We start from the raw sequence: 13,985 nt of genomic DNA, 5'->3' as shown, positions 1-13,985 counted from the left end.
CAGACGCGATGAAGACGTACAGTTCCTGGTTGTTGTAATGAATAACCCATTTTGCGCGGGAACCCCTTTTTGGTGTTTGGTGTTACGTCATGCTTTAGCTATTTAAAAATAGCAGATCTACAAGCTCGTAGCGCGCCAGCTTGTAGGTCTGCCATTTTTGGAAAAGTCGAAGAGCGACTGACATGGAAGACATTTTTAGAATCTGATCTCAGGTCAGAATGAAAACTGTCTCAGGATGTAGAAAGGCATTTTTAGAATCTGATCTCATGTCAGAATGAAAACTGTCTGTCTCAGGATGTAGAAAGGCATTTTTAGAATCTGATCTCGGGTCAGAATGGGATAATTACGGGGAGGGGGTCACAGTCTGGTCACGCTGTCCCTCAGAGCTCTGTCTTATCGGGGGCAAATAGCTGTGGGGCTTCTGAAGCCCTGCTATCTGGGCCTCCATGGGGGGCTTGTGTCTATGGGGCTCGGAGGACGTGTGTTTGTCTGCTGGACAGGAGCGATGCATGTGATTGAATTCTGGCCTCCCTGCTCGGCCTTAACCCATTCTGACCTGAGATCAGATTCATACGAGGTTTCCACTGGACACACACTGGTCTGATTAACCCATTCTGACCTGAGATCAGATTCTAAAAATGTCAGTCGTTCTTCGATTTTTCAAAAATAGCAGACCTACAAGCTCATAGCGCGCCACTCGGTGGCGCGCTATGAGCTTGTAGATCTGCTATTTTTCAATAGCTAAAGCATAACATAATGCTAACACCAAAAGGGGTTCCCGCGCAAAATGGGTTAATTGTGGCCTGGGGGCCGACACAAAGCACGCCTCTCTGGAAACAGGATGCTGGTGTGGCTTTGACCTCCCCCTCGCCAAATAATTGATGTAATAATACAGTCAACATATCAGCACATGTACACTGGGGCCATAGATCTACTGCCAAACCAGAGGGGGGAGGGAGGAGGGGGGAGAGAGGGGAGGGGGAGAGAGAGGGGGGGAGGGGAGAGAGAGAGGGGGGGGAAAGAGAGAGAGAGAGAGAGAGAGAGGGGAGGGGAGAGAGATGGAGGAGGGGGAGGGAGGAGAGAGAGAGAGGGGGGAGGGGAGGGAGGAGAGAACGAGAGAGAGAGAGAGGGGGGAGGGGAGGGAGGAGAGAGAGAGAGGGGGGGGAGGGGAGGGAGGAGAGGGAGAGGGAGAGAGAGAGAGAGAGAGAGAGAGAGGGGGGAGGGGAGGGGAGGGAGGAGAGAGAGAGAGGAGGGAGGGGGAGGGAGGAGAGAGAGAGAGAGGGGGAGGGGGAGGGAGGAGAGAGAGAGAGAGAGAGAGGAAATCCAAGAATCCAGGGGTCAGGATCCAGCAGAATTGGCAGCACATAAACCTCTCCAAGCAGCTAGCCAGCCTTACTTTTTTTTCCCTTCTTTTTTGGACGAAAATGATTCTCAAACCACCGTGTGCTGAATTCAAGTAAAAAGGCTTATTTAATGCTGAACCAAAATTGGCTCAATACGCTTCGTCAGTGTTGGAACGTATCATTTTCAAGTTCAGTTTCACAAAACGAAGGAAATACCATTTCTCCCCCCCCCCCTCCCCCTAGCTCCCCCGTCATAAATCCTTTCTCTTCAGCATGGCAGTTATGTTTGAGGTCCACACACACACACACACTTTCCAATATCACATATGGCATCATGCGATATGTCACTCATGGGTTATTACAAAATACCTGTAACGTATTGACGTATAACCATCTATCGGTTCCGTTCTAGTCCTGGATCTGGTGTAGGACTCGTGGCAACATACTTAATCAAACGGTGACTCAGCACCCAAGATTAACGTTGCCTGTATCTCAGCGCGGTGACTTATGATCCATACCCTTGATAAGCAACAACTTTCCACGGGCAGACGGCAGCATCCGTCATCTGCCACATATATAGAGGCAGGAACATTTGTGAAGGCGAAAGGCTTTTCTTTTGGTTCTTAAAAGGTTTTTTTTCTGCTCATTCTTCAGTGCCATGCTTTGACATGATATATACAGCAGAACAGTAGACTTTGTTAGCACATTAATTTTTCTAAAAGGCTTTGGTTTTTAACCCATTCTCTACGGGAACCCATTTTGGTATTAGCATCATGTCATGCTTTAGCTATTGAAAAATAGCAGATCTACAAGCTCATAGCGCGCCACCGAGTGGCGCGCTACGAGCTTGTAGGTCTGCTATTTTTTGAAAAATCGAAGAGCGACTGACATTTCTTAGAATCTGATCTCGGGTCAGAATGGGTTCATCAGACCAGTGTGTGTCCAGTGGAAACCTCGTGTGACGCTGATCTCAGGTCAGAATGGGTTAATCTTATTCTGTAGCAGTCTCGCTAAAAGCCTTCAAGCCACTTCTCCCTCCTATATGGGGAAAGCCACACGGCCGGTATTAGCTGTGATATACAAGACACACGTGACCGTTATCACAGCCAAACAAGGGGTTGTCACAGCTGTGCCCGACAGTAACGCCAGGTGCCTCGCCACTTGCTCGCCTGTCGTCACGTCAGCCATGCTTGGAAGTTTTCTCCAAGACGCCACGCTGTCGTGACAGGAAGTCGAGGTATACCCCGAAGGAAGACGAAAGCAAAGCCCACGACTTCCTCATTGTGATAATATAATGCTCTGAATGATGTCTCCATGCAGAGATAATCACCGTGACATGTCCGCTGAAGTACCAGGCATTTATTATGACTGGATTGGGTTTCCATGTCCTTGATGTGGTCTCTGTGATAATAATGTAAGTTGGGTAACTCGATACCCAATAGTGATTGAGTGTAACTTATCCATTTGCAACGGGGGGGGGGGGGGGGGGGGAATGTACTGGAGCTAATACTGTAATTGGTTATGTATAGCGATTTAACCCATTCTGACCTGAGATCAGATTCATACGAAGGTTTCCACATGGACACACACTGGTCTGATTATAACCCATTCTGACCTGAGATCAGATTCTAAAAATGTCAGTCGTTCACTTCGATTCTTCAAAAAAATAGCAGATATACAAGCTCGTAGCGCGCCACTCGGTGGCGCGCTACGAGCTTGTAGGTCTGCTATTTTTCAATAGCTAAAGCACGACATGATGCTAACACCAAAACGGGTTCCCGTTCAGAATGGGTTAAATCGAAGAAATCCTATCGGTAAAGCCACAAGCGGTTGCCATTGCCGTGATATAATCTATATGTGGCATAGCCATAGCCTAAATCCATCCGATAATAAATCATGCACACTAATTCCCGGACAGTGAGGTTTAGAACGGAACGAACGCCTCTCTGTGGAAACCTGGACCTACGCCCACGATGCTCCGAGCTGCCTCTCTGTGTTTGTTTCCACTTATAGTGGAAGATTTAAGACACGTTTGACTTCAAGTCATGATGCAGAGAAACCCTTTGGTATGGAATTACCTTAGGGTCATACTAAAAGATTTATCCAAAGACACAAGCTGCATCACCCTTCATTTATGAAATATACATGTTTTTCAAAATGGCCGCCGACAATAACCCACTATTACACCATACCCCATATCTTTGCTTCTGTTAGAGCTATAATAATAATATTGGTGCCAAAGTATACATTTTTAGGGTCAAGGAATCCAATTAAATAGATTTCAAGACAAAAAAATCTAAACGTTTTCTCGTTACCATGACAACGTGGGCAAAATATGCACATTTCATTCGAAAACATACGTTTTAACAGGGTAACTTTACCCCCCCTTATCCACTAAAACTTTCATTTAGTTTCCTCTTTGGCTTGGAAGTACCTTAGGGTCATAGGAAAAGATTTATCCAAAGACACAAGCTGCATCACCTTTCATTTCTGAATTATACACCTTTTTCAAAATGGCCGCCACCATTTACAGCAATACAGCATAGCCCGTATCTTTGCTTCTGTTAGAGCTATAATAATAATATTGGTGCCAAAGTATACATTTTTAGGGTCAAGGAATCCAATTAAATAGATTTCAAGACTAAAAAAATCTAAAAGTTTTCTCGTTACCATGACAACGGGGGTAAAATATGCACATTTCATTCGAAAACATACGTTTTAACAGGGTAACTTTACCCCCCCTTATCCACTAAAACTTTCATTTAGTTTCCTCTTTGGCTTGGAAGTACCTTAGGGTCATAGGAAAAGATTTATCCAAAGACACAAGCTGCATCACCTTTCATTTCTGAATTATACACCTTTTTCAAAATGGCCGCCACCATTTACAGCAATACAGCATAGCCCGTATCTTTGCTTCCATCCATCTTCAACCGCTTATCCGTAGTCGGGTCGCGGGGGCAACAGCTCCACCAGAGAGCTCCAGACTTCCCTCTCCAGAGCAACATTAGTGACTTCCTCCTGGGTGATTCTGAGACGTTCCAAGGCCTGTGAGTCGATGTATTTCCTCCAACTGCGCCTTGGTCTGCTCCGGGGTCTCTTCCCAGTGGGACGTGTGTCGAGGACCTCCCTAGGGAGGCGGCCGAGAGGCATCCTAACCAGATGCGCGAACCACCCCAGCTGACTCCGAAGGCGAAGGAGCAGCGGTTCTACTCCGAGTCTCTCTCGTGTGACTGAACTTCTCACCCTATCTCTAAGGGAGATGCCAGCCACCCGTCGAAGAAAACTCATTTCAGCCGCTTGTATTCGTGACCTTATTCTTCATGGCCATAGGTGAGAGTAGGAACGAAGATTGCTCGGTGCACAGAAGTCCAATAACAAGCCACCACTCGGGTTCAGATCAGGGAGATCGTTCCTCCCAAACACGCCACTCCCAAGTGTCTCATTGCCCACGTGCATTGAAGACCCCCAGTAAGACTACAGAATCCCCCACAACAGGTGCCCCATACAGGGCCCCATGTAAGGCACCTTGAAAATGCTGCATGTCAGAGCATACATGGCTCTCTGCAAATACTTGTCTCGTATACATTATGTGAATAGGATTTGCAACCCCATTGTCATGGTATTGACCCTTATATTATTATTATAGCCCTAACAGAAGCAAAGATACGGGCTATGCTGTATTGCTGTAAATGGTGGCGGCCATTTTGAAAAAGGTGTATAATTCAGAAATGAAAGGTAATGCAGCTTGTGTCTTTGGATAAATCTTTTCCTATGACCCTAAGGTACTTCCAAGCCAAAGAGGAAACTAAATGAAAGTTTTAGTGGATAAGGGGGGGTAAAGTTACCCTGTTAAAACCAACTTTTCGAATGAAATGTGCATATTTTACCCCCGTTGTCATAAAAACGAGAAAACTTTTAGATTTTTTAGTCTTGAAATCTATTTAATTGGATTCCTTGACCCTAAAAATGTATACTTTGGCACCAATATTATTATTATCATCATCATCATACTAAAATTCAGCGAATGTCTGTCTGTCTGTCTTTCTGAATGTCCCTGACAGCGCTTTATCTCAACATTGGCTGGCCCAATCACTCCCACTTTTCACACAGGCATGGACCATAATTATATGGAGGTCTTAATGGAGCCCTTTTTCCCATTTCACACATTAATGATTTATAATGAATTTATTAGTGGATTAAAAAATGCAAAAATGGGTATTGTACTGTCAATATGACATGAATATGAATGCAAAGTAGCGGTCCATGTGTGGACAGGCTACCTGTCGCCGTTGTGCATGGTGAGATGTGTGCAAACCGTGTAGTTTATCAGGAGAAGAATACCAAAGGATGCAAGATTTATTACTGAATTAAAAACGCTCCGGGCGCAGTACCCCCCCACGGCCACAAGAGGGGGGCAAATATCTCACAACGGGTAAGGGCTAGTAGCTCTAACAGAAGCAAAGATACAGGCTTTGCTGTAAATGGTGGCGGCCATTTTGAAAAAGGTGTATAATTCAGAAATGAAAGGTGATGCAGCTTGTGTCTTTGGATAAATCTTTTCCTATGACCCTAAGGTACTTCCAAGCCAAAGAGTAAGCTAAATGAAAGTTTTAGTGGATAAGGGGGGGTAAAGTTACCCTGTTAAAACGTATGTTTTCGAATGAAATGTGCATATTTTACCCCCGTTGTCATGGTAACGAGAAAACTATTGGGTTTTTTATTCTTGAAATCCATTTAATTGGATTCCTTGACCCTAAAAATGTATACTTTGGCACCAATATTATTATTATAGCTCTAACAGAAGCAAAGGTACGGGCTATGCTGTATTGCTGTAAATGGTGGCGGCCATTTTGAAAAAGGTGTATAATTCAGAAATGAAAGGTGATGCAGCTTGTGTCTTTGGATAAATCTTTTCCTATGACCCTAAGGTACTTCCAAGCCAAAGAGGAAACTAAATGAAAGTTTTAGTGGTTAAGGGGGGGTAAAGTTACCCTGTTAAAACGTATGTTTTCGAATGAAATGTGCATATTTTACCCCCGTTGTCATGGTAACGAGAAAACGTTTAGATTTTTTAGTCTTGAAATCTATTTAATTGGATTCCTTGACCCTAAAAATGTATACTTTGGCACCAATATTATTATTATAGCTCTAACAGAAGCAAAGGTACGGGCTATGCTGTATTGCTGTAAATGGTGGCGGCCATTTTGAAAAAGGTGTACAATTCAGAAATGAAAGGTAATGCAGCTTGTGTCTTTGGATAAATCTTTTCCTATGATCCTAAGGTACTTCCATGCCAAAAAGGTTCTCTGCATCATGACTTGAAGTTAACGGCGAAAAAATCGGCCTTAAATCTTCCACTATTATAGGGACTACATGCCACAAAGTGATCCCAATCCACATGGAATTAATTAAGCGCTTAAATATTTCCCCCCTTAATTTGAAATCTGCCCGGCTGGCATTGGAGATGTCAATCTGCCTAAAATGTTGGTGGAGACCGTCCCACAGTTTTAATTAAAAAAGATCGGGCCATACCGCAGCAATAAGTCCATATATATATATATATATATATATATATATATATATATATATATATATATATATATATGCACTGCAGCAATAAGTCGCTCTATATACCGCAGCCGTTCACTGAGGGTCTCATCTGGGTATTTAACCTTTGTCTTTAGTCACCACGTCACTATGGTGACTAATGGATGTATTTGTCAAAATCTAAGTGTGTGTGTGTGTGTGTGTGTGTCTATGTGTGTGTGCGTGTGCGTGTGTTACGTGCGTACGTCCGTGTGTGTGTGTGTACACGCAATCATCTGCGTGCGTGTGGATTCTTGTGAGCGTGCGTGCACGCGTGTGTGTCTGTGTGTGTGTGTGTTACGTGCGTACGTCCGTGTGTGTATATACACGCAATCATCTGAGTGCGTGTGGATTCTTGCGTGCACGCGTGCACCAAAGGTTCACTCTACTTTAATAGCCCTTTTGAAATGATAGTGGCCGATTAAAATCTGGTATCAGCAGGTTAGGGCTAAAAGGAGCAGTAATGGCTTGGTGCACCTCTTAATTGAATCTGGCCAGAAAAAACAAGGGAAGGGAAGAAAAAAAAAGGTAGATACAGTGCACCTTATCAGACAGTACGTTGTTTCTGTGGAGGTTGTCTTAATCTCCTTATGGCTCTTAAAGACCTTATGTTTTTGTTTTTTTTCCCTTTCCGTCTGTGATTAAATAACGCAACAACGCATGAATCAAAGGCATAACATGATGACTTTATTGAGGATGGAAGTCAGATTGTCACATGGTGACACGAAGCTGCCCTGGAGCCTATACTGTGTGCTATAGACACTAAGTACCCAAGTACAATCACTTGAGTATACTGTACTGTACTTTGAGTATATCTTTGGGGTATTTAATATCCCATTCAAGACGGGGAACCCCTTTTTAAGCATTATGTGATTCTGTTATACTTTAGCTATTGAAAAATGGCAGATTTATACCGAGTGCCACGCTAAACGAGCTTGTAGATCTGCTATTTATTCTTTCGGAGTGACCGTTTTTAGCTCAAATCTTTGCTTCTGGAAGGTCCCTGAAAAAAACATATTTTCAGATGGGGGTCCGCGGCCAAATACAAATAATTCTGGGGGTCCTTTTCCTTTGTGAGTTTGGGTCCCAACTAGAGTCCCTGCCTAGAAATGTAGTGTAGTCAAAAAGTACAATATATTTCTGTTTTGAACAGATAGCGGCGATAAAATCATGAACTTGCTGAAAGAAAGAAATGTACTTTTACAAATTACAATTAATTTAGCTATTGAAAAATAGCAGATCTAAAAGCTCGTTTGCGTGGCATTGAGTGCCGTGCTACGAGCTTATAGATCTGCTATTTTTGAAAAATCGTTGAAAATGTGGTGGATATCTTTGAACATAATATATTCTTTCAGAGCGAACGTTTTGATTTGAACTCAAATCTTCACCACCGCTGAATGCAGCAGTCCCGTTTTCTCTGACATGGAGTACAAACACCTCATCCTATTCCTATAGCTGCTGATTCAGGGGAGCACTCCATCACACGCTGTGTTTCAGAGGCTCTGGCTAACGCTACGTTATAAGTGTATCATATATTAACCCATTTAGACCCTGACGTCGAACAAAAAATAAATCATGACAGTTTTCTAAAAAAAGACCTATGTTTCTGTATATCGGTGGTGCTCAATATTTCATGTCAAGGACCCCAAAAATTATATGTATTTGGCCTCCGACCACCAATCTGAAAATATGTTGTTCCAGGGACCCCCCCCCAGAAGCAAAGATTTGGGTTAAAAACGTTCGCTGTGAAAGATTTGCGACACATTTTCACAATTTTTCAAAAACGGCAGACCTACAAGCTCTTATAGTGCCGCGCTACGAGCTTGTAGATCTGCTATTTTTCAATAGCTTAAAGTATATAAAATAATGCTTAAAACACCAAAAGGGGTTTCCCGTTCAGAATGGGTTAAAGCCAGAGTCTCTAGTCAGCACTCCTGCCTTGAGGAGATCCAGAGGACAAGTGTTCATTTCCTGAGTGATTCATAATGCTTAGATTGCATTACCTTACTGTGTTGCATTTGGGTGAGTGACACAATAAAAAGGAGCCCAATAACCCCCTGGCTGGCATCTTGAACTTTTACATTCAAGAAGTTATGTCTGAATGAGTGACCTAGCCTGGCTAATAAGCCTAATATACGCGGCCGGGTGGTTGAGGAACAGGTCACAGAGGGATGTTTTTTTGTTTAGCATTTATTTCACACGTGGATGAGATATTAACCCAGTTTGGGTTAATAGTTTGTTCTCAGTTTACGCCACTTTAGCCCTGTGGCCCTTTAGCGTCCCCATACCTGGCGTATGTCATTATTCTTTTTTGGGGGGGAGGGATTTTGTTATTTATTTTATTTTACTTTTTTTTAATATTTTTTTGATATTGTATTACTCCAAGACACTGAAATTGAGTTTAATTACTTATTTCGAGAATAAATAAAACACAAATTCACGTGAAAATACGAATTGACGTGAGACAATTCGTGTTTAGTGTCCTGAAGGATGGTAATTGAATGGTTGTGTGAACTATAGATGAAGGAAGTCTGACCGTGGCATTCCATTGGTCAGACCAGCAGTTAGAAAGCGTTCATGTCATACCAGTAGTTCCTCCAATCGTAACTAATGGGCAGTAAAATAACCAAGTACCGTCCTTAAGTACATTTTTGAGGTATTTGTACTTCCAATGAGTATTTACAATTTCCAGTACTTTTACTTCTACTGCATTGTATCTCGGATCCAAATATTGTACTTTTACTTACAAAACATATCTTGGCTATTTTCAAAGGATATTTAATTATTTATACATTTGAAAACTTGCTGCTTAAAGAGTACTTTCTACTTTTGGCACTTAAAGTACATGTTGATACCAATACTTTTGCACTTTTACGCAAGTACATTTTGAATTACGGACTTTTACTTGTAACGGAGTATTTCTAAATTGCATTATTGATACTTTTACTTAAGTACTTTTTTTCCACCACTGCAAGCAACCTGTGATCTGCCTTATTATTATTATTATTATTATTATTATTATTATTATTATTATACACAAACAGCAAACCTGTGTTCTTTCCTGAGTTAAACTGGCATTGTTTTTCTCCAGACCCTGAACAGTGAATGTATTATACTGGAGATTAATTCATACTTTAGTTTTATACTTTGAATTGCGGTTGTTTAAAGAATACACAGTAATAAATCCTGATTAAAATGTTATACTGTAATATATTTGTGATTTCTATATGAACACTTTCTGTCTCTAGGTTTGCCCTGACAGTGATGGTATTTGTGAATTATGGAGGAGGAGGCTATTGGTTCTTTCAACATGCCCCATGGAATGGTAACGTACATCCATCCATACATCTTCAACCGCTTATCCGTAGTCGGGTCGCGGGGGCAACAGCCCCACCAGAGTGCTCCAGACTTCCCTCTCCAGAGCAACATTAGTAACGTACAGCACAAGATAATCCAATAATTTGACACAAACTACAGTATATGGCATCTGTCTCCTCCCCTTCAACTAATGTGAGCCAAATATCAAACCTGCTAGATATTCAGAGGACGTCGGGGAGCACTTTTATCGGCGCTATATCTTCTCGCAGAGCCTTTCACACACAGCGAGGCAAAACCTCGGTGATCAAAGCCCGATCTTGCGTCAGATCGGGAGTTTTGTTGGCGGGCGAGCGCCAAAAATGCTCCCCGCGACAGCATAATCGGAGCAAACACAGCCGAAACACAGCTTGTAGTCCAAAATGTTGTATCAAACCATGTGACTTCCATTGGAAATGCATTGGGGGCGGCCATGACACTTACATCTTGCTTACATCTAGCATGCATCAATGTTGTTTATGCTAGATCTAAAGGTGTGAGTGAGGTCTTACAGATCTGTAACTCTGGGAGTGTACAAATTGGCGGTTCAATTTGTACACTCTCAGTAAGTAAATTAAATAGTATTTTTTCTTTTTTACACCATTTCTTATCTGGGTCAAAGGCACAACCCACCAAGCGACATTACAGACGAGGATGAGACGAGGACAGGGAAAGATGCATGTTCAACTGTCTCCGAGATTATTACAAAAATGTATTTCCAATTATGTTTGAAGATGAGCTCAATTTGAGCTCCGTAATGACCACCTTAGTCTCATCTGGAGACATGTATCGACTTAACCCATTCTGACCTGAGATCAGATTCATACGAGGTTTCCACTGGACACACACTGGTCTGATGAACCCATTCTGACCTGAGATCAGATTCTAAAAATGTCAGTCGTTCTTCGATTTTTTTTCAAAAAATGGCAGACCTACAAGCTCATAGCGCGCCACTCGGTGGCGCGCTATGAGCTTGTAGATCTGCTATTTTTCAATAGCTAAAGCATGACATGATGCCAACACCAAAATGGGTTCCCGTTCAGAATGGGTTAAGGGGTAGAATTGATGGATTTTGTTTTGAGTGCTATTTTTTTTCTTGGCAGCTTCGGGCATTAATCATATTATCTGCCAAAATGGCGCTATAATGAAAAAGATGATTACCTCGAGGACGTTGTTATTAATCATTTTTGTTAAGAATGGATTGTGGATCAAATGAAACGACTATACGGTATAATGTTGTGACATTTAAAAGTGTGCAGCTCAACTTTGTGTGTGTGTGTGTGTGTGTGTGTGACTGTGTGTGTGTGTGTGACTGTGTGTGTGTGTGTGTGTGACTGTGTGTGTGTGTTGCAGGTCTCACAGTGGCAGATCTCGTCATGCCCTGGTGCGTCCAAGTACAAGTTTTGAAGAATTCCAATCTTTGCACATTTTCATGAAACAAGTTGAGCTGTCATAATACGAAATGTAACTTCCACGACTGCTGATGTTGAGCTCAGATCTGAGTTGCAATGAATTAAAGGGGCACTTCACCCTTTTTGCAAAAAGATATATGTTAATGACGTTTAGAAGCTTTAGAACACTTTCCTGGGGGTATTTATGTGTGTAATATGTGTTATTAGATATTTTAGATTGTAGCAGTGAGCCTGTTGTCTCTGATGTCATGGACACTGGGCTCACTTCCTTCCTGGACTACATGTTGTCTCAGTAAGACAGCTCTCCCCCCTATCCACAAGGAGGAGCAGTGCATCAAAGAATTATGGGAATTGTAGTCCAGGAAGGTAGTGAGACCAGTGTCCATGACATCAGAGACAACAGGCTCACTGCTACAATCTAAAATATCTAAAACCACATATTACACACATAAAGACCCCCAGGAAAGTGTTCTAAAGCTTCTAAACGTCATTAACATATATGTTTTTGCAAAAAGGGTGAAGTGTCCCTTTAATAACAATGCAGTGTTGATTTTAGTTTTGTTCAGTCTCTTGAATAGTTTTCATTTAGTTTTAGTCACATTTTAGTCACCTGGAATGTTTTAGTGTTAGTCCAGTTTTAGTCGACAAAAAATATTTTGGCGTGCCTTGATGCTGTCGTAATGAATGATTTTACACTTTCTTTTGCACTAGCCGATCTGCCATTTTCAGCGTGCAACCACGTGTAAAATGACTTTCACCAATACTGGATCTCTTGTCCACGAGTCCCTTCCTAACATTTTAGTCTAGTTTTTTTTTAATGTGTTGACGAAATTGTCAATATATTTTAGTCTTAGTTTTTGTCATCATAGCTTTAGTTTTCATTATAGTTTCCATTTAGTTTTCGTCAGTGGAAAAAAAGGTAGTGGACGAACATTTTTCGCCATAGTATTACCGTATTACGGTGGCCGTACACTAGCCGATAATCAGGCATTTTTGACGCTCGGGGGGTGCCCGACGCAATCGGGAGCGATCCTCAGGCATCCAATCGTAATCCCTCCGATCTGCTCGGGGCCGCTCACAGCGCCATCGGGATCGGCCCGATCAACATCAAGAATGTTTGATATTCAACTCGCTCGAGGCCGAGAATCCTTCAGTTTGAGGTGTGCCCGAGTTTTAAAATCGTGTAGTGTAGTGTGTGCTGTATAAAATAATCGGGCCCGATTATCCTGTAGTGTGTGTGGTGCTATCAGATTTCAGATCGGCTAGTGTAAGGCCACCTTAAGTCGACTAAATCAACACCGTAAAACAACGAGGATGAATGATATTCACGTGTGGTTCTCTCTGGTTGGTCGGTCCAGGTTCGTGTTCATCATCGGGGCGTCTGTGGTTCTGGCGTTCTCGTCCATGCAGAGGAAAGGCGTCCGGCGCCTCCAGATGCTCCGCAAACTGACCTGGAGGACCGCCGTTCTGGTTCTGATCGGCTTCTGTTTCCTCAACTACTCTCCACGGGACGGACCATGTGGGTAATACGCCTCAACGTCACACAAAACATACAGTACTCTCTAAGAGACGGACCATGTGGGTAATACGCCTCACACAAAAACATACTCTCGGACACGCAGACATGTAAATATAAAATAAATGCTTAAACATGTAGCTAGGTGTAATGTTAAAGTCCACAGAAGACATGTAAATATAAAATAAATGCTTAAACATGTAGCTAGGTGTAATGTTAGAGTCCACAGAAGTGAACCTTTCAAGCCTGTTTCTCTGCAAGACATTACTCTATAAGCCATATCTCCAAAACCGGCGGGTCAAACTGAACAACCAATATGTCAATTTGAAGCTATAATGATTCCCTGCTTTCACACGACATGAGAGAATGAAAGAACATTTCCAATGACGTATAGCCTCGGTCAGAAGCAGCAGGTCACATGTGGGTACACAGTACACACCTCAACATTCTTCGTCTTGGGTTTTAGTCACTGCTGTAAGTGGTGCTTACAGCCTTCATCATGTTAATGTGCTCTGCAGCATCTTTTAAATGAGGCTACAGTACAGTATATGAAAATAAATAATGTATGAAACACTGGAGAAAGAACAAGACATGGACAGTTTGGCCTCTTGAGTTTTTGCAAGTCAAATCTGAGCCCGTTTCCATTAGTTTATTATGTTATCAGTGTAGGGCGTCTTTATGCTTTATATGCCTTGTAATCCTGTAGAGGGAAAAAAAAGCTTTTATCAATGCCAATACTGTAAGTCAAGCATTTAGCCTTGACTTACTTAAGAG

General features: G+C 42.3%; 1 protein-coding gene across 1 annotated transcript in view; it reads left to right on the top strand.

The window, feature by feature from the left end:
- LOC308328330 (heparan-alpha-glucosaminide N-acetyltransferase) overlaps window positions 1–13,985 on the top strand; it is a gene marked incomplete at both ends in the record, with an annotated part of 47,678 nt that overhangs the window by 14,623 nt on the left and 19,070 nt on the right. Inside the window, 3 exons of the mRNA XM_080782101.1 lie at window positions 10,178–10,254; window positions 11,637–11,667; window positions 13,054–13,214. Coding sequence (XP_080638227.1) covers window positions 10,178–10,254; window positions 11,637–11,667; window positions 13,054–13,214 — 269 coding nt within the window. The remainder of the gene's footprint in view (window positions 1–10,177; window positions 10,255–11,636; window positions 11,668–13,053; window positions 13,215–13,985) is intronic.

This window comes from Protomyctophum bolini (assembly GCF_963924005.1).
Source record: "Protomyctophum bolini genome assembly, chromosome: 14".
NCBI classification, from domain to species: domain Eukaryota; kingdom Metazoa; phylum Chordata; class Actinopteri; order Myctophiformes; family Myctophidae; genus Protomyctophum; species Protomyctophum bolini.
This window is presented reverse-complemented; position numbering and strand designations above follow the sequence as displayed.